Below are 22,584 nucleotides of genomic sequence, written 5' to 3'. Positions count from 1 at the left end.
AGGTTTTGGGTGGATGAAGGTTATTCAGCATTAACAGCCTATATCAAAAGAAATCACCACTGCGGCAATAGAAAAAAAAAATTAAAAGAAATTAATTTCTTATTTTATATTACATATTTCTATTGACGAAATGATATAAATATATTTTCTTAATATAATGAAACAAATAACAAGAACTAGTGAAGAAAATATTTATTAGTTAATTGTGTTTGTGTGATACAAGTATGTAACACACCGAAATCCAGAATACGGAAGTCTTCCTAATAACGTTAACTCTGGAGGATGTTTATGTTATTGAAAGTTACTACGGGTATTCAAAAGTATGTAAACATCTAATACTAATTGTATTAAAATAACGTTTAGAGAATAAATAAGTCATTGTGTGGAAATGCCGTAGGAGAGGAAACAATTAATATGTCCTAGGACATCAGCAACTTTAAAAAATCAAGTCATATTAAAGTTTAAATATAAGCTGGAATATATTTTTTATTTACAATGGACGGTGTTCTGCAGGCGTCCAGAGCGGTACGCCAGGAAATTAAGAAAACGTTAGATGATAAGTAACAGGACCAACTGACATTCTCATCTCGTCTGCCCGTGATCACGGTTGCTGCAAAGTAACCGAAACGTCGGGGTTATGTGATTAAAATAATGAGTAAGGCGTAGTAATCCGTATATGTTTTATTTAGATTAGGTTATTTTTTTATAATAATTATATAGCTATGTAAGCTTAACAAATATATTTACAAACAGGTTTACACCAGAGCATACATCGCAATACGTTTTGTTTTCAACTGTTCCAGTTTGACACATCTTTCATCATTGTCATAAAACACAACCATTTTGTTCTGAGATCATTATCTTAAAGACGTGTTAACATGATGTCTTTACATTTCGTCACTGAACTAGCTCTCACATTCTATTGTACCAAATTTCCTATTCACACCTCATGTAGGTGTGGACTGCATCGTGAATCGTGTTAGGAAATGTTAGCTTACTTGGCTCACTTGTAATATGTAACTCAGGTAGTAACATACGATTTGGTTTTCAGAATATATAACTATAGAGTTTGTGTCGTTTATTGTAATGGAACTACAATTTTTTCAGCGTAATCTAAGTATATAATGACGTCACATGCTATGTGACAAATTTATTTATTTAAAACATGTATTTATAGCAGTTGTTTTCCAATGTAAAGAACATTAAAGTCTTAAAGGATAAAGCAACTTCATCTCGTCTGTCCGGGATCATGGTTGCTGTATAGGAACCGAAACGTCGGGATTGTGTAAGTTATAAAATAATAAATACGTAGTATCCGAATTTAAAATAATGTAATTTTAACTATCTCTATCAAATGAACACTAATTATCAAAGACAACCATCAATTATGGTGTATTAACACGATAACACACTTTCGTTCCCCTAAGCGCATTATACACTTTCAAATTTAACCTTTGAGTCTCATTTAAACATTATATATGATAGCTATTTCATTACTAATATTTTAGTTTTTCTTTGTTACTTATTTTAAACTACATAATCCCGACGTTTCGGTTACGTTGCAGCAACCGTGATCACGGGCAGACGAGATGAAAAACGCGATAATACATCCCAAAATGTTAATCTTATTTAAATGAATAGGTACTCGTGAAGATCTCATTAGTTATTTCGTAATTTAATTCATTTCCTATACATACTTGGATATTATGGCAATGTTTAACTAGATTAGAACAAGAAAGCTTTTATTTTTTCTCTCGATACGTAAAACTACATTACTTATACGCCTAAGATTTGTTCTAAAATATTCACGGGGAAGATAAAAAAATATCCTTATATTAATAGACCCTACTTATATTATAAACGCGAAAGTTTGTGAGGGCGTATGTTTGTTTGTTGCTCTTCATACAAAAATTACTGATTTTTGTATTTTGATGATAGTTAATAATAATATAGCTCGTATACCAGAAGAACAAATATTTGTTTTGTGTATGAAGTCACGGGACACACTATAGATGCCGCTGCAAAGAAGGTACCATGTCTTTTTTTAACATATTATAAATATCTCTTTGAGAACATTTTGGAGTGCTCGGACAAAGTCGTTGTCTAAAACTAGTTAATAATATTAACAAGATTTCTATAGGTTACCACATAAATTAAGTTATTGTTTTAATCTCAATATTCAATCTTCATTGATAAAATACCTTATGCCACTCAGGTATTTCATTCATTTAATATTTTTTTTTAACTTGCAAAAAGGTTCAAATGTCCCTTACATGTTATACTTAACCAGGATGTGATACATTTGTAATTATATATATAAAAAAAAACATGTTTTGTTTTATATCGTGACATGACCGCATTGAACGCGTATTTAGATTACAAGTAGTTTCTCTTACATATAATATATATTCTTTATATCCTTGAAAGTGACCGTAAAATTGTTTCCGCGCAACCATTTAGCTGGATATAATTTGTAGGTCACATTATAATTTACAACGACTAGAACCTAATATGAACTGAGAGGTTAAAACCAGTTCAAAACAAGCTCTCAGCTTTGTCAGTACCTACATTATAATAAAAATGATTTGCTTGTAAACGTTTCTTAAGGAAACTTCATAAAGAAGTTTGAAAAGAAATAGTATCGCAAGCCAGTTTAATAGATTATTGTTTTTTTTAAATACATATATACAAAATGTAAATCCTGCAAAAAAAGATTTTATTAATTAATTTACTTTAAAAAAATATTTTTTCTACATTGTTGATTGTTACATATAAGCTAATATTTTAATTTTTTATACACATCTAACAAATATAAAATAAAAAATTTACTATACAAATATAACCTTCATATAGATCAGGTTATATTTGTATTGTACCTATGACAAACGATTGTATTATTTGAAAGATTTGATGAAATTAATAAGAAAACAGAATTGATGATTTAATTATTATCATCGTGTAAATGTATCAACTAAGTTCTTTGGACACCGAAATCTAGACGTTTCGGTTCCTTTACAATAATCTCGGCAGACGAGATGAAGATACCATATTTTAAACGACTCTTGTAACGTAACGGAAAAGTCGGGATCATGTAGATATAAAACATAAAAAACGCGCTGTATCAATAAACATACTTTCATTTAATTATGTACACGCGAAAAGTCTTATATATAATTAATATGTAAATAGACGCGGTAATTAAAACGGGTAAAATATAATGATAGCTTTATAATTTTTAGTTTTATAGCATGTTATGCTGGAACTTACTTTGTATAATTATCCAACGCTAGATATTACATTGTCAAGCAATTCTAAAGAGCAGGAAGACTTTAAAACGTTTTATTGTTTTCATAACGATCAGAGTACTTCATTTATTACTTCAAGATAGCGTTGAAACTAACTGTTTAAAATTACTAAATTATCATACGATTATAATAAAAATTATAAATACAAATTTATTACAGACTATATTATATCACAGATAATATAAACATTTGTATTGTATTTTTTTTATATAAATGTCGTCTCTTTTAATTGTATTAGAAACTTATTGTTTGTAATGCATTGAATTCGATATTCGTTTCACATAGTAACGTTCAAAAATTTCGTTTACATGCTATAGGTGTAATTGAGAAAGTCATACTGTCAAAAATGTCAGTGAAATTACATGACGTTGTGTAATGGACAAACGGAGAATGCATTGTTAACAGAAACTAATGGTGAGAGTATCATAATCACCAGTTTAGATCGTTTAACTTAACACGGACAGTTTCGAGTATTTCACTTATATGTGCGACGATTTGTGAATGAAATCTGAATGGTTTACATTTCATCATGCAAAACTCGTCATAAAAGTACCTACTGGTATAATATTTCAATCGTTTGGATTCAATTGAACCTTGTTGTTTAAAGTTTTACAACCGCTGTCACTTTATATAGTCGGTTTTAATAAAAACAGTAATTTAAGTACAAAAAATATAAATATTAATTTATAACAATACAATTATTGTAAAGACGTTTCTGTTTATGAATAATTCATACGTAATTTGTGTGCGTTGTTGGCTGTCTCAATTGATCGTTGTTGCAATTACAAGTATTATATAATTGTTTCTTACAAATTAGGGAATTTTAACTCTCAACATTTTCATAGCAATATTCTGTACTTGATGGTAATAGTAATTAAAATTGTGAATTTTGTATTAAAGAAAAATGAAAGTGATTTAGATTATTATTTATATCTCAACACTTTTACTTTAAAACGTGATTTAAATATAAACATTTTATGTTTATATTTAACAATAGCTGTAGCCATTTTTTAAATTATGTGTTGTGCTCAAACGTGATGACTTAAGAAATCGATCAAGGCCGCACCAACGAAACGGCTTTTTAAAACTAAACGTTTTGTCAGCGAGCTAACGATGTTAGCAAAATATTTCTTAAAAAGAAAATTAAACCGGAACCCATATATTAATTTAATCCAAAACATAGTAATTGAACGAATCTTACATTCACATAATTTTAAATTATACAATTCTTATCATTGTAGGCACAGTGTTGAAATCATTTGTAACTTAATTCGCTATCTTCGTTTTTAGAACTTTGATCTTTGTTTCACATGATTTTTACCTTATCTATGCTCGGTTTGCTTTTCATAATAACTTTGTGAATTTTCATACAATGTAAATTAAGTAAATTAACGTGAGAAATATTTTGACATTAAAAATCGTTATCAGAACGCTATGCGGCTATGGTACTTTACATAAATTTAAAAATGTTTATTCATAGATAATTTATAAGGGCAGTGACTTAATTATTATCTTTTTGTATTACCTGTTTTATTTATATTTTAATGATTACACTATGAGTGCTTTATTTTTAATTTACATGCCAGTAATATTAAATTAATGAACAAAATATAGGTAGTCGTCAATAATTATGATTGAGGTTTATATACGTCTAGAATCTTAATTAGATAAAATTAAGAAGGATTAAATTAAACTAGCTTTGTTAAAAATTAATACTTTCAATAATTGAATTATTAAAATGTCTACGCCCATATAAATATTCGTTTAACAAACATGTATGAATATTCCATTGTCTGGTTCTTACGCAACTGGTTTTCTTGTCAAGTATGTTTTGATTTAAACATTCATAATTCATAGCAAAATGCAAATTGTGCAATTACTTTGTTATTGATGTCTTAAAGTATTGGAATTAATGAAGCGGAAGAGAGTGAATATGGCGCGAGAGCTATTGGAGCCATTATGTTTGGATTCAAATAGCTTCGGAAGTCGTCAATTTATCCAAAGCTGAAATATTTAATGCCCCATTCAGCAATTTTAGCGCTGTAAACTATTTTCTATATTATTATTTATGGTATTTTAATAATAGGCTGGGGGCGCTAGATGTTACACGATGGAACATAGGTTAAATGAATGCCGTTGGGATCACGCTGAATTCGTGATCTATTCTTAAACAGATTCTATAAGTATCACGTTCAAAAGGTCATTATCCGTTTTCAGAAAACAGGACCCGGCCTTTGAGTTAATGACGTACAGTTGTTTTGTTATATCCGTTTAGAATATACGTCATTTCAATATTGTTTTACATTGCAATAAAAAAGTTTATAATAAAAAAAATACATTCAAAAATGTTTAAAAGAATAAACATTCTCATCTTTCTATTTTTACTAAAACACGTGGTTTATTTAATAGTGTTATGGATGTACAGAGATATATGTGAATATTGTTAACACTTTAAAATATATCGTGAAATCAGACGATATTTTATTTATAAAATACGATAATAAAATGCCAGAAAACTTAAGCCTAAACCCTGATAGATATTTAATCTTAATCATTATAACCTTGTGTTTTAGACAGGGTTTCGTGGTCCGTTAACTACGTAACGAAGGAAGAATAATTACAACAATTGACTTCACCTCGGTGTTTTCATAACTACATAAACATCAAATAAGGTTAATTATTACATGTACGTACTTAGCTTGAACGTTTCTACATTTGATGAAGGCTGTCTCATTGTTCGTACAAACAGACAATACCAGCAGTTATATCATAAAAACACAACTAAGTAGGATTATTCAAAATATATTTCCTATAAATCGCAATAAAAAGTTAAGTAAAGATGTTTAACTTTAAGTTTTATTTGACGTTTTACGCATATTATTTAAACTTCAGGATTTTATCTATGATGACGTTTTTTTTTTAATTGAGGTTTGAGTTCTTTCAATTGTACGTGACATTGACAGGATATTTTACAATTTAGGAACAGATAGAAATCATGAATTGAATGAATGATTACTCTTGTCAAAATGTCTCTTGAATACTTGTAGAAAATATAAGATCTTTTTATTTTTTTATCTAGTTATATTATTATAGAACGTAAACTCTACGTTGATCATTATTCTCAGTACGTGTTAGAATCTTCTACACAATACTTACAGGTTTGAGACTTTCATTTATAAATATACATCGATACTATCATTTACTAATATTGATGAACGTGAAACGGTAGGTATAAAGTTAGACAGTTGAAATTTATATTAAAGCCACAGATATAAACTTAAATAAAATGTCATTTAGAATAAATTAATTTTCGCTTCGAAAAAATCGTTATTCCGTTGCAAATTTTATTAGGAAATTTTTTGTCCAATTTCATCTTTGATATGTAAAAGAAGTTATATTGATATGGTTAATAATGAAAATATTGGCATTGATTGCTTTTAGATTTTTTTAATATTCTCAAATTGATTCTTCTTCTCTTCGAATAAAGCGGACATAAACGGACACAAAGAGACATTAAATACATATTGTTGTTTGAATTACTGATATTTAATTATTTCCTTTACTCTTAGTTCTGTCATAAAAGACAAAGTGGATAAATATATTAAAGAAAACAGTCCTTCATAGAATGATAATTGTATTAAAACCTTTACATTCTTTTCATTTGATGTTTTAAAATACTTTTTTTTGAATTTTTAATTTTTTAATTTATTTGTTTTTTTATATAATAAACTGAATAAAATTCATTCAGAAGTGTCTTTTAAAGAAAGTTACAAAAACTGTATATAATAAATAATCCATAAATAATAAATAGTTTTATTAAAGCTAGCCACGTTTTTCGACATTTGTCTCTATTTGTACAGAATATTATAATTAAAACGTAAGAAATTGGTCTCATAAATTCTATATTTTCACGTACGGCTCCGTTCATGTAATAACTGGCAAAATCGGTTCCGATTTTCTCAACTGTGAACACCGATTGGATTTGCATGCTGCACGGCAATTTGACAAGACATTTTTTCACTCTCACGCGACCTTGAACCGATTATAGCTTTCTAATAACACAAAACGAATTGCTTTAGAATTTGTATTTGTAAACCCATACATTAATTATTGCAATACAGAATTGCATGTAATTATATTTTGACAATGACGAGTTATGAATTGTTGACGTGTTACCATGCATGCAATGATTGAATTGAATAGTAAATCGTTTATTAATAGCAATGTCTGTGCAGCTTTTGTAACACTTAATAGGTACAAATGAATGCTTCAGAGTTCACAGTAACAGCATAGCTTTACTTCGAAATGTCGCCTGAGGAAACAGATTCTGTTCTAACTTGTACCTACATATGATAGAATATGAAACGTCAATTTAGTTTCATATAAATTTAAGGAAGAACTTTATGCTTCACATGATATACTTAATGCTTTATATAAGTGTATAAGGAATATCTGAAATTAAAATTGAATTTAGTCAGATTTACAAACATTTCGAAATGTAAGAAAAACCAAAAGTATATCAAAGATTGGTTCATTATTTCTCGTTTTTGATTAGCGTGTATATTTTGAAACCTGCAAGATAAAAATATTAAGGGATTTTGTTTCAACCTAATATAATTATATTAAATTAAATTATAATTTAATTTAAGAAACGAATGCCTTCTGTTATATTAAAAAACGAAAGTATTTTATGTGATTGTAGCACAATTTATTTGCAGTAGTAGATTAAGTACATGTATATTAATTTATGAGGACAATAGTCTTCTAATGTCAATATTATCATTTTAGATTGTATCATTTTGTTCGACTAATATTGTATTGTTATAACCGGCTATAGATTCATATTTTTTTGGTATAAAATCCTGGTATTAAAGTTTTGCAAGGGTAGATAAGTATTTGTCTTTCTTACCCAATTGATAAATTAATTCACTTTATAGATATTGGTCGAAGATATATATTTTTTTACACTGTGGCTTTTGTCCACATATTCAAAGTTTGTTTATAAAAGCATGAATAAATAACGTCAAGACTGACAAAAAAAGACATCAATATGAACCAGAAACACGTAGTATACCCTCGGACCCAAACTTTTGAGACTTAAAAAACACGAGGCAATGTTCTGTGATACTTGTACCCATTTATAAATACGTAATAAAATTAATATAGGACGTGAGGTAACAACGAAAGTGTTGGATCCAAATCATTTTAAATCCAGATAAAACATTCGAAACCATTCACGAATTAGACTGATATTAATTTAAGAAAAAAAATTTACACTAATCATGTCCAAAGATGGCCAATTTATTTTACAGCATTATTTATAACCAAAAATAAAAATAATGAAATTATATAACCGTATAAACAGTTAGGTATTTGAATGAACGGAATGTAATTTTGAATTATAAGACATAAATCATCATTAGCCTTCAGAAACACAAAGGTTGAATACTTATATGAAGTATTGTGTTCAGAAACAAACTTCCATTGTCATCTATGTTTAATAAACCTTTAGCTTAATGTGTTTGGTCATTACCCTAACTATTCGGTTATTTAAAACCTTAAATAGGTTTCACTTAGTAATAATTAAGTTGTTTGAGTTAATAAAGATGTAAAATAAAAGCAAGCCGTCCTTGACCCATGAGAACAATGGTAGCGTGCATGCTCAGTTACTTTTATCAGCCACTGTAGCCGGTATAACTCAGCGTGGGAATTGGTACAGCGTTACAGAAGACCAAACTTTTTTATCTTATACGATATATAATAGATCAATGTAATATACTAACAAATAAAAATAAAGAACTAACTAGGAAAATAAAAACTTTGCGTAAGCTGATAATTTAATTTAAATTAAAATTGTATTATTATAAGTGTTTCAAATATAAAATTTCTCTTAGTTACGAATGAACAACACTTAATATAAAATCTGACGGCAATCCAATCTCGTCGCAATTATTTTTTAATTCCATTTATTTACCGCAATCCGCTTCAATAACAGTTATTCAATAATTCAATATCTTTCCGTTAACTCTCAAACGTATTGATAAACAATGACTAAGTCAGTCACTTACTGTGTTTGCAATGACTGGTACTGTAAAGTTTAATGATCTCAACTGTACACACGTTGTTTTATTAGCACAATAACCGACATTTTTGTTATTATTTTATTTTTATATCAGTCTGTTAGAATTATATTGATAAATGTAAAACACAAATTCTCTTAGATGCGGAGGTATAAGTGAAAGTAATTATTTTTTTTTGAATTCAAAGATTTGCTACAGATAAAACAAAGATTTCTCACTAGTTATAAAACAGAATATGCAAAGAGCTTACTAATCTGATATTTATATACACTTATAATGGTGTTCCGAGAAAGTTAAATAATTAAGAAAATAATATGTGTATATATTTGTTTTTAGTTGACATCATGGAAATAAAAACTGTCAGTTCCCATTGTTTTGCCGTCATTTTTGTTGATTTCTATCAACATCCGGAAGTGTATACGTAATTTGTTACTATGAGAATTTTATATACTCTGTGATAAGTGTGAAAGCGTCTAAGGGCAAAACAGACCGTGGAGAATAGTTATAAGTCATAACGTACATTTAATTATCTAAAACAGTCTCATAAATGACTTGTAGAACACGTCTGCGTTTTGATGAATTCGTAATTAAGAAAACACGTAATCAATTGCATAAATTGCATAACAGATGTGCATTATGGTGATTACGTCAGATATAGATTAAAGATTTATTAGCAGTTTCTTGATTCTTTTTTATTATTCGTTAAATATATATATATTTTATTTCAGGTCAATCTTTTATTGGATTGATTATGTAAAACACAGATAAGGAAAGTAATTATGAAGAAACTATTTTCTATCATCTATGTGTATCTATGTAAGAATACTTTAAATACATATATATATATTTTTCAACATTAGAATTAATACTTTCCCATACCATTTCTGCGTTTCGTTTAACGATATATTTTCAGTACTGCTTTTCATTCGCATATAATTGAATCACAAGGGCTTAGAAGAATTTAATGTTCGTACTATAGATATAAATGTGAATTTAGAACCTTTATTGTGAGTACTTAACGTCGTAGTGGCCTGGAGGTTAAAGACCCGACTCTCGTGCATGAAGGTGTAGATTCGGAACCTGGCAGATACTAATGTGATTTTTTCCTAATTATATGTACTTTATAAGAACAGTTGAATCCACTGACATACGGCGAAGGAAAACATCGTGAGGAAACCTGGACTCATAATTACAAATTACAAGTTTGAAATCGCCAACCCGTCTTGAGCAAGCGTGGTGATTAATGCTCTAACCTTCTCCTCGTGAGAAGAGGCCTTTGCTCAGCAGTTGGCTCCGATAGGTTGTTGATGAAAATGATGATTGTGAGAAAAATACCTAATATAACATATGTACTTTTGTCAACTATTTAATATAAAACTAGAAGTCTTTATAAGATTGAAGTAACAAAATAAGTTTAATTACAAAGATACGTTTAATAATAATACAAACGAGATAATCTAAATAAACCTTCTTAACTATTAAATAAATCTTATTAACCTCGTGATAAATAGGTTTCTGGTATTATATAATTTTCATATTGTTTAAAATTACAAAGATTTTTATCGAAGATGTCTTCGAATATTTTTATTGTACGACTAAGCCTTACTTCCTCCTTTTGAAATTAGGATTGATATTTTCGTAAAGATATTATATTTTAAATTCTACGTTTTTAAATCTCTTATTAAATCTTTAATTTGGTGCAATTTTATACCGTAATATACAATTACAATCGGCAACATTATTACATTGTTTTAAAACATAATTTATTAGTTTATTTCGAACTTTTATGAAATAAATATAAGTGCGCCGAATTTTAATGTGTGAGCAGGTTTCAACAGTTTTGTTCTTAGTCAAAGGAATCTATCAACATGAATTGTTTTTGTTTTCATGATTTTATTGCAAGATTTATGGCAATTAATATTTTCTTTAAATTACCGCACGTTCAATTTTATCGACCATATATATTTTGAACGTGACTGACAGCTTTGAAAATTGATGCACGAATTTTCAATGAAGGATGTAACGACCGCCATTATTTACATAGTGTTGTTCTCGTGAATCGTAAGCTTTGAAATACCGATAATTAAATGATTTATTTATTTCGAAACGAACAACTATTTTGTTTACTTAGATATTTATTATTTATTTATATTTTGGTACTTAAAAAATACTATTAATTAAGGTATTTATTTTAAGCTGACTTGTTAATATTTTTTTTTATGTGCATGCCTACTTCAATATATATATATATATATATATCAGAAATATCTATTACGATATAAAAAGACATGAATTAAAAAAATAAGAATTTTTCATGTCCATTTATACATATTATACATCCATGTCTTTAATTATTTATGTGGTATAGAAGATAATACAATGCTAAGAGAAAATCGGAAATCCACGAAAAGCAGGAAGACACGGGCCTGTGAGAAAGAGCGATTATAAATTACGTAAGCCAGTGGAGATAGTTGCATGTCTGTAGCGGAAGTAAAATTAATTCGCAAGGTGCGTATTTACTAGACATGTGCCGGTTAACCAGAGCAATCCCGATAATATGGTTTGAAAGTCGAAAAAAATTTAATTAAAAAAAAAACGATCCTTTTATTTAAAACCTTTACTTATGCACAGGACATTCTGCCAATGATACGTTGAATAAACTTTACAACTACTAAAAAATTAACTCGCCAAAAAACTACTCCATTCAATCGTAATTTTGGCTAAAAAACAAAGAATAACTTCTCAAATATAATCAAATCAGACGCAGTTGTATAACTTTACACATAATGTTAGAAATAAATTTTGAAGGCTTAGATTCAGTCGAGTTTGCCATTCAATTAAAGACGATAAAAATATTTTCAATGCAAGGTAAAATATAAAGATTTTTTAAAACTTAATGACAATAAACTCATAAATATTTTCAATGATGTCTACATTTTTTTATTATTTACTTTGCAATGCGTCTATGGGATATCTTTTATAATGTTTATTTTACATCGTCTCCAAAATTTTGATCCATCTATCACATGTCGCAGAACAGGCAGTCTAGTAGTAGGGGTGACGTGAAAGGAACTATAATTGATTGTCAACAATTGACGGTAAAAGATATATAATCTCTCATTATATTTATGCTTTGCTTAGTGGTTTAAATGAATATTATACTTAGATATTTAAAAACATTTATCTATCATATATGTATGCTTATATATTGATTATCTGTCTCATATTATTTATATTCAGAAGAAAGTTGGTGTTTCCATTAAAAATACTTAAAAACGTTTCTTAACTAATATTATTTTAACCTGATTATGATGAAAAGGCTACATATACGTAGTTTACAATCTTATGCATCTATATATACAAGATCTAAATGGTTTTGTGGTTAGAGCTAAGACTTTCGCGAGTTTTATTCATTTAAATGAAACTAATATATTTTCGGATATACTACACGGATTTTATTATATTAAATTATATTAATTGGTTTTGTGATGTTAAATGCATAGTGCGTTACGGTTGGGCGTATTTATGAAATTCTCAAGTGTTATTAACAATAAATAATATTCTACTCATTCTAAACCATATTACTATACTATTAAATGTTATCAAAGAAATGTAATAATTATTATTACTAAACGAATTGATATTAAATGTTAATGTAATGTTGCTTGCAACACCCATCTAAAGATATCTTATTGAACATACATGTGACAATTTGTGTAATAGTGTATTACATGCGCTCATTATTACATATTAGTGATTGGGCAATGTAAACCAAACGCGCCGCTCAACATTTCACATTTATTCACATGTACGTCCGTAAAAGCGCTTTCTGAATAATAATTAAACCGCTTCACGAATAACAATCGATATTAATGTAGTGCTCATCTCGGATGTTTTATCGATATTTGTTACGTAACTCGCGACATCGTTTCGTGTTCAACGCCCATTATATATTCCAAGTTTCACTTTCGTTTAAGCTACGGTTTCGTTGTCGATAAAGGTTTTTGTTCAAGGTACGGTGTTGTAATAGAAGACCAATTATATTTTTATCATAAATTGTAATATCAAGTTATGAACGGTCGGAAGAGAGACTGTATTAAGAGTTTTTTTTTATTTAATAAAATATAAAAAAATAAATATTTGCCCGCGATCATTATGGTAGCAAGGTCAAGTAGAAATAAATGGTAAATGTATGGATATTGTAGCCTTAATTTGAATGCTTCTTTCTAATATTATTAAGAGAAATTTGTTAAAAGTATTATTTTGTATTAAAGATTAAATTAGATCACATAAATGTAATCTTATTATATTTTATATTGAAGACTATAAAAATTTATATTCTATTTTATATTACCTTTTTTATTTCAGATATAAGTAGTTGAAATGCTTCATTGCTCAGGCTATTACAACGATAATAATTAATCACTACACAATACGCTTACTCGAAGTTTGCATTGTCACACTTTGTAGTATATACGAAGCGTTCACTCTTTATATCCATAAAATTTCGCATACTATTAACATATGCTATCGAGTGAGCAACGGGAAACGTTGTGTATGTAGTGTAAGGATGCCAACTTGTGCTAAGCATGTTTAACTCGTTCATTATGATAGTTTATGTCTTTATTTTTAAATTGCGATAAAATTTATAATCCGTAAACCGCGATTTGTTTAAACAAACATGAAACAACTGCCAACAAGACTATTTTAAATAATACCAACACCTATAGAACTTATTTTATTAATAGTGTTACTTTTTGCACATAAAATTAATTTATTGTGAGGATATTTTTTTAATTTCTTTTTTATACTAGAAAGTATTTCTTAATTAAAATAGTAAAAATAATAAGACAGTAAATTTGGTACACCTACTATTTAAAGTAATTTTTTTTCTTTACTGATGTCATTAACTTTAAATGAGTTTTTTAAAACTCTTAACGAAAACCGTCACATTAGAAGTTTAGTAATTAACACTTCAGCATTCAAAAGGTCGTAAGAATTTTAACCTTAACCTACTCCTGTATTCAAAACAACAAGTCATCAATATATTGATCAATAAATTGACAGATGAAAGTCGTATTCAGACAATAATAACAGTGCATTTAAAATTACATCGTATTATTTACGGCTTAGGTGCTATTGTTATGCATTATATTTAAGCTAAGTGGGTGGTGATTGACGGGGGGCAAATGCCATTGGCTCAAGGTCGGTCTGTGAGATTGTCACGAAAGAATTTATCTCCAAATTTGTTTTGTATTTGTAAAATATTACCGAACATAATTATAAGATTCACAAATCAATAAATCTTACAAGAAAAAGTTATTATTTCAATAAAAAAAAAAATTTGTTTAATAATATGATATTTGACTTCGTAAGCGTGTATTTGAAAACTATGTTTTTTTTTTATTAGGTAGCTATATGAAATGTCAGTGACTCTTGACCTCAGAGGTATAAATAATTCCATTGATGATCTAATGAGACTGGGTCAGATATTGAATAATTTTTTTATTGGATTTCTTTCATATGCTAACAAGGTTTACAGAAAACGAATTGTGCAAAACCAACTAATTATGTTTGATTTTTATTAATTTATTCATTACATTATATTCACAGGAAACGATTTTGTTACAAAAAGGAATCTAGAATATAAATAGGCGTTTGACATTACGTTTATAATATTATTTCCTATTAATATTCGTATATAATATTGGATTTTCGAGTTATTTTGTGTATTTGTAAGTATTTGTAGCAAAATAAGTATATTGCCCAATAAATTTCTCTATAATACAGTGAAAGTCTCATTAAAAAACCGTTCGGAAATAATGACAAGTCGTTTATTTTGAAATCACAGACGGACACTTAAATTTTAATTAATATATTGATGTATGATGGCTCATAAAACACACATCTGTGGGCAATGCTGCTGTTCGTTATTAGTAAATGCAGCATAAAATGAATATGATTTGTAGTCCAAATAGGCCTTTCCTTTCCTACAAGAAGACTCATTAAGAAACTCGTCATACGAGTGACTAACTAGGATATAATATTTGAAGCGCACATTGCTCTAGAATTGTATATGCTCTAGTACTTTCTATTGCATCAATTTATTTTATTACTGTGTCTTAAATCAGATAAACATGAAGATTTTTTTGGATGATAAAAATATTTGTTAGTGCGTTAACAGCTACATTTTTTGTAAGATATCTTTAATGAGCTGTATTATCAATGAAATAGTTATAAAATAAAAATCTGATGAAAATCCTCAACTACTTTAAAGTGTGAATTGTAATTGCAATAATGGTTATGCTGCAAGGCTTGCGAGATCCGAGATAGTTGCGAGGGTTGCGGCGTCTTTGCAATAGGTACTTGACACTGCCAATTTTTACGAAAAAATTTTTTTTCATTAATCTTCAAGAAACCATAGCAGAATACCGCTTAAATATTATGGTGTAATAGTCAACCGATATTTATTTCATAATTTATTTTCCACTTCAAACAATATATAAATGAGTATAATTTTCGATTTAATGGTAAATAGTTTGAGTTGGTTTAATATTTACTTCAAATATCTTCGGTACCTATTGCTGTCTAGAATAATTAATTTTGAGAAAAACAAAAAGAAAAGGAAAAAATTTTTGAGAAATAAAATTATAAACATACATATAAATATACCTAAGTGTATAACCTCTCATTGCGATGTCGGTTAAGTTACCATTTGTGACTCTTAAATGAAAGATTCTTTAATGTTTCGGTACATAATACAAATAAGCTTAAAGGTTTATAAATATATAATATACACAAAGAATTTGAATATGAATGAATTTAACAATGTCGTCCTGAAGATCAAGAGATTACGAATCGAAGACAATGAAATTAACAACAATAATACTCTTGCAAGGCCTCACGTTGGGACATTACAATTTAATACAATTGAATGGTACACAAAATTGCTCATTGGATTACACTTCAACAATAATTAGGATTTACCAAATAATAGTTATTATGGCTCTCAAACCCTACGATCACGATTTTGTTAGCAACACAACGACAATGACGAAATAAAATAAAACTTGGTTTTATTAAAAAAGGCATTAAAAAGTCGTGTTTAGTTTGATGTCATTCTGTCATCAAGGAAAAACAGTGGCACAGATGATACATTAATTAACACGTTAAAATTCAAAGATAATAAAATAATTACGCAACGGAATTAGGTAAAAATATTTGCATTAAAAATATTTAATATGCTGAATAATATTGATGTGTCATCATTACCTTTTGTAATCATGTTGAAAAATCATAACAATTATTGAGACATATTCGAAATAATGTGTACGTTGTAAAACGTTCACAGTTTTTTAATTTTATATCTACGCACATTATTGTATGAGAAATAGGAAACTCTTCGTATGTAATTTGGCGATGCAAACCTGTGCTAAGCTTACTGTAGTGGCTATTTAGAATCAGACTAAACGTAAGTACTTAACATGTCTCTAAGGAAGTGCTGAAATATTAAAAGGATTTATTAATGATTACTCAATTTTTCGGATGAGAGGTAAATGAAGGAAAATACAAGAATCCGTAAGAGTTTTAAAAAATATACACTTGTGTTGACTATAAAATAATATTTTTTCTTGAAAGGCAAAGAATAGTACGTAATACTCGTCATATTTCGATTGGTTATTATGTTGACAAAAATGGTCATCTTGTTTATACATTGTCTGTAAGCAATATTTCGTTCATACAAAAGAGGTTACAATGAAATAAGGGATTATTGAGATGAGGGCTGTGAGGTCTTTGCCAAATGTTAGCTTTTTCATAATGTCACAAAATGACAGATATGCAAAAATTAAATTTTATTTATCATAAAATAAAATAAATATAACTTATAAATTAATAAATATACTTATAAAAGGTTATAAATATTTTATACAACAAATTACGAATTAACATTTTACAACATATATTTTTTTCAAAATACATAGTTACATTATTATTTTCTCTAAATGAAATTGAAGCTTAATTTCTTCCAAATGGGAAGAAACAACGTAGTTTCGTTCATTGTTTTCATGATAGATATTTAATTATTATTCTAAGTAAATAATATACCTGTAAAAAACATTCTCTAAAACTGTGTGCTCTCAACCCTATAAATGCATACGCAGTGTCATTTTAATATAATCAAGTAACATTCGCACAGTTCCAACGTAATCTTTGATGACGTTCATGATTGTTCTCTGTGATTGTGCGTCCACAATGCATGTAGAGCTATGTTTGAAAATTGGCCTTTAATACAAAATTGTTCTTCTCTTTATTTTGAATATATTCTAGAACTTTCCATATTCTAACAGAACATTTTAAAATATTCTCATGTATGTTAGAAAAGGTTATTTATAATTCCAAAAACAGTACCTACATTTCGCATTGATATTTATTTATATTCACAATACCTATAATATATTATTAATTGTCATATAAAAAATATAAATTATTTTATATTCGCTTTGATAACTTTCATTGTTGCACTTTCACTGACATTCTTATAGTTTGGAGCCATTGAACTGAACCCTTTGTGTTCTGTGACATACTCATTGGAGATTATGCTTAGTCCGAGTTGCTATAGTTCCGTTATATACGTAGCGTTATAAGTGTTTCATTCATAAATCATAGCACATTGTAATATTAACATAGGTTATTGAACGTAAAACTGACGACGCTTCGTATGCAATATGACGACCAAAGTTATATTAAGCATATTGATGTATGGAGACTGTACTTTCTCCAATAATTTTATGTTGGGTATTCAAATGTTGGTCAAATGTTCATGGCTCTGTTTTTCATTATATTTAAAATATTAAAGTCCATGACAACTGTTATACGTTTTAAAAAAAGGAATAGTTTGAATTTGGAAGGCTTAAAATCATTGTTAATTAATTATTCGAAGACGAATCATTTATTTTGTGACTCTATCATTCCCACGCTTTACTCAAGGGATGAATATATACACCTCAAGTATTCTTAATGAAAATCTTTCAAATTTATGACTTATTCTAAAAAACTTTTTCTAAAGCTTTATAGCTTTTTATTTTACCCACTCTATATAATATTAGTATTTTCTATCTAATTTTTAACGGCGAATATTTATCAATGATGGAATTACGAAGACATACCTACCTATATTTAAATTATCAAGGTGCATTACGTTAAAAAAAATGTTCTTAGAAGTTGTAATTGTAATCTAAAACTGAGTAACATTCATAGAACATTAATGGGTAATTTAAATAACTTTTTAATTTTCCGGAACACGGCAATTTAATGGCTAATTTGTTGCTCAATTTTATTATACGGATTCATTGAAAATGAGGAAATGAAACTTTCAGTTATGGTTCGTAAAACGTACCAAGCCATATTCAGCGATATAATTTATTTAGATAAATATATATTTATAAGAAAAATATATATTATATCATACAAAAGTATATAAGAAATGTTAAAGTGTACTTAATTTGTACATATGTATGTATGTTTTTTTATACCTTATCTTTTTATCTTTATCTCACTTCAAAAAGATATATAGACTACTACAATCTTTCATCAGATCGTATAAAAAATACCTTGTTTTTTGCATAAAGTTCGTTGACTTATAAAATTCATAAAACGTTTAGTTGATCGTAAATTATGAAGAATTACGATGAATTATTGTTTACATAACAGCTTTTTATTTTAGAATTATAAAATTTATTATTGAACATATAAAATTCCGTTATATAAATAAAAAAAAAAAAAAAAAAAAAACAAAAAAACAAAAAAAATACAACAGTAATGCTTACAAATTATGAATATGTTTGAAATAAAAATTTTATTCACTTTCTCAAGTATTTTTTCTTTATTAAAATGAATTTAATTTATTATTATTTTATTTTATTTATTTAAGTGACAATATTTTGCAAGCGCCTGACACCATGGCTATGCGGGTGAATAGTTTGAAAGCGCCTGAAACTCAATTCTCCGTATAACTACCGCTTTTAAAAGAATCAGTTAATAACCGGACATTTACTTGGAATTTGTATTAATGCAATTATAGTTATTATGTGAAATTAGAAAGCATTGTATCTTTAAAATGAGATTTCTAATTCTTTTGTCGAAAAAATGCACTGTTTATCATGAAGTATAACAAACTATATAAATTAATTATTTAATATTATTTTTAAATTATATATATATTTTTATATCATTATTATGAATAATTTTCTAATAACATTGTTTTGTGTTTTATAATAAATGAATATAATAAAAAAGTCGTATAACTAAACCAATGACGTACCTTCTATCAGATAGACGTAATTAAAGATAACCTACACGTAATCTTTACGTGAAATGTTTCGTGAAAATGTGTGAAATATATGATAAGACGGACGTGGCGTATCATGATTAAATTTTCTCGTTACTCAAAAATAACAACACCTGTTAACTGGTACAATACTATTGATAAATTATTTCTTAATAGTTACAACTTATAGTGATTATTTCGACGAATATCATATAGAATAAAAAAATATATATACTTAATTATTTTTTTTACTGAGTTTATTTGAAAGAATTCGTGTACACTCCAATGCTTTTGTTACTTTGTATAATATAAATAAGGATTATAAGAAAGGATCAGGAATCCAAGCTGCACAATGTATTATAAATTTTCATTAATATATCCGTAATTCAAGTGGGGCCGTAAATCGGTTGAATGTCGTAAATGTTGAAGTATATTGTCAATATGTGAGTTCAACTTCTAAGGTAAGTGACCTGGAATGAGTATACGTTTTTTACAACTGACAACTTGCGGTTTGTGAAATTTAAAACATACTCCGATGAATAAACCCTAAAGTAATAAACAAATAACCCTTTAAATCAAATTCGATATGAAACCTTCGCGGTAAATCCCATGTGACCCAAAAATCATTCCGTAAAAAAAATATATTTAAGAACGCGATGTCAGTAATTTTTATTAATAGTGTATAAAAAATATGTAAAGAGATATTGAAGAAGTTTACGTAATTTTTAATAACAATACATCCGCAATAAATTTTGTATAGATCACGTAATCGACTCTGATTTTTAATCTGCGGCAATACATCGCTATATGGCTGTATGAAAATTTCAAGAGCTTATGTCACGACCCTTTGAATTCCGAACTGCGTTACATAAGACCTTGAGATTTAACATTTTTTGGGACATGTAGGATATTTTTTAATTATTATTTTTTTCTTTTAAATACTATAGAAGAGAAAGAATTAAGCACGTGTTTGTTTATTTAAAAAATATTAAACAGTCTTTTTGTTTTATCTAAAAGACCTCAACTAGCTACTTGAATAAGCACGAAAAATTGAAACAACACAGTGCTTTTAATGTCGTAACTTAACCTTTCCGTTTTAATATTTCGACTAACAAATTTGGATTAAAAATTTACTAGCTTTTTTTTGTTTTAACCACTAGAGCCTCGGATGTTGTTTAACCACGGGCAAAGGAATTAAGCAATTGGGGATTTTTAAACCTTGACGAGAGAAAATCTAATAATTTTATCCGACAATTGTTTCGTTGTTTAGTTTGTTTAGTTAGTCTTGTTACGATTTTTTACAATGAATAAATATTTGCCAAGAAAATTAACATCCGTTTAGAAATATATTTTTATATAAAAATAAAGGCGTTATGTGTTGTTTAAGTTCTTCTTAGGAAATTAATTTTGTTTATCAATTGATTTTTTTTTTTTATACAAAACGAAGCAAGTTTCAGTAGGTCATTGCCATCCAAAGCGAATTTGGTTCGGTGCTCTGTAAAACCCGTGAAATTTTTATCGCAACTACGAACTGTGAACTGGATTGCAACACTTTTTTGCAATACCGTTTAAGTAAATTTCCTTTCTTTTTCATACTATTAGTTCAAGTTCATAGCACGGTCCATTTATTTCTCGTAATTTTAGTGATGTGTAAATATTAATTAATACGATTTTTTTCTTTGTATTGAACGTAGAGCTATGTTATTATTTTATTTATGAAAATACATATTATTTTATAATAATGATTAATATTATAATATAAATATTTTGTATAATTTTACGTACCATCGATGTTCGGAGTCTTGTAGTTTCCCGTGGGAACGGCATTCATTGAGGAAATCAAGAGAAACAGACCTAATATCCTTACACAGGCACCCATTTTTGAGTCTATTATTATATTTAAAATCTATATATTTATAATATTGACGAAAGACGCAACTATTTCCCGCGTCAAGTCGGTTACATTTGCGCCTACACGTTCGCTGTCAGCCGTTTGTTGTCAACAACTAAAACCAACTGATCCGCCGGCCGACTTTCTACCAGTTGTATGCGCAAGCGCATTCACGTAGTACGAGCGCTTTGTGCTTTTATTACCTTATCATTTTTAATTGCATTAGCATCAACATTGTGACTAATGCATCGAAGTGACGGCTTATCTTGATCAATTTGTTATCAGCGTGTTAGAAATATAATAACAACCGACATATATAATTACTATTAAGTATTTTTTTGTTCAGTATTATTTATTTAATATTTTTATTTTAACAAGTGTCGTCTGAAAAATGGTGGGTGGTGTACCCGTAGATTTATATGACTCCAAGATTGTGTTTCAACAGGATTGTACAAAAAAAAGTGGCACCCGACTTTGCCGCTCATCGAAATAATTCATATAATATTTTTTTGAACATTATTGCAATATTGAGTTTACACTTATATTAAAATACAAATAGATATAGAACGATAAACATGAAACTCAAGAAATACCGCTTTGTAATGGTAAATAGCTACATTTTGTAATAGAATTTTAAATAACGTAAATCGTCTTACATATTATTATACTCCTTTGGAGCCAAAATATACAAGGACTGTAGTTTTTAGTGTACGCTTCACAAGTTGCATAATATTTTTGTGAATTTACAAAATATTATTGATTATACAACTGAATACAGATCTCATCTTATGATTTTTATTAACAGCCATGAATTCGTTTAGAACATTTGTTTCTTAATCTTTGTATAATTAGAAAGTTAGTATTGAAGTAATATTTATTGCATGTGAAAAAACTATAAAACAGTAATATATTTACAAAATCATTGTTTAGGTAATCTTTTAATGTTTATATGACATATTAAAGTTTACAGTTATGTCGCTT

The 22,584-nt window shown here is 27.9% G+C and overlaps 1 protein-coding gene across 1 annotated transcript in view; it reads right to left on the bottom strand.

Annotated features, from left to right (window-relative positions):
* LOC116769844 (uncharacterized) overlaps positions 1-21,733 on the bottom strand; it is a 28,037-nt gene extending 6,304 nt beyond the window's left edge. The window contains exon 1 of the mRNA XM_032661043.2: positions 21,498-21,733. Coding sequence (XP_032516934.2) covers positions 21,498-21,591 — 94 coding nt within the window. The 5' untranslated portion in view covers positions 21,592-21,733. The remainder of the gene's footprint in view (positions 1-21,497) is intronic.
* Positions 21,734-22,584: the final 851 nt, after the last annotated feature.

The sequence above is a fragment of the Danaus plexippus genome, chromosome 14, assembly GCF_018135715.1.
Source record: "Danaus plexippus chromosome 14, MEX_DaPlex, whole genome shotgun sequence".
Lineage (NCBI taxonomy): Eukaryota > Metazoa > Arthropoda > Insecta > Lepidoptera > Nymphalidae > Danaus > Danaus plexippus.
The sequence above is the reverse complement of the archived record's forward strand: the minus strand, read 5'-3'. Positions and strand labels throughout refer to the sequence as shown.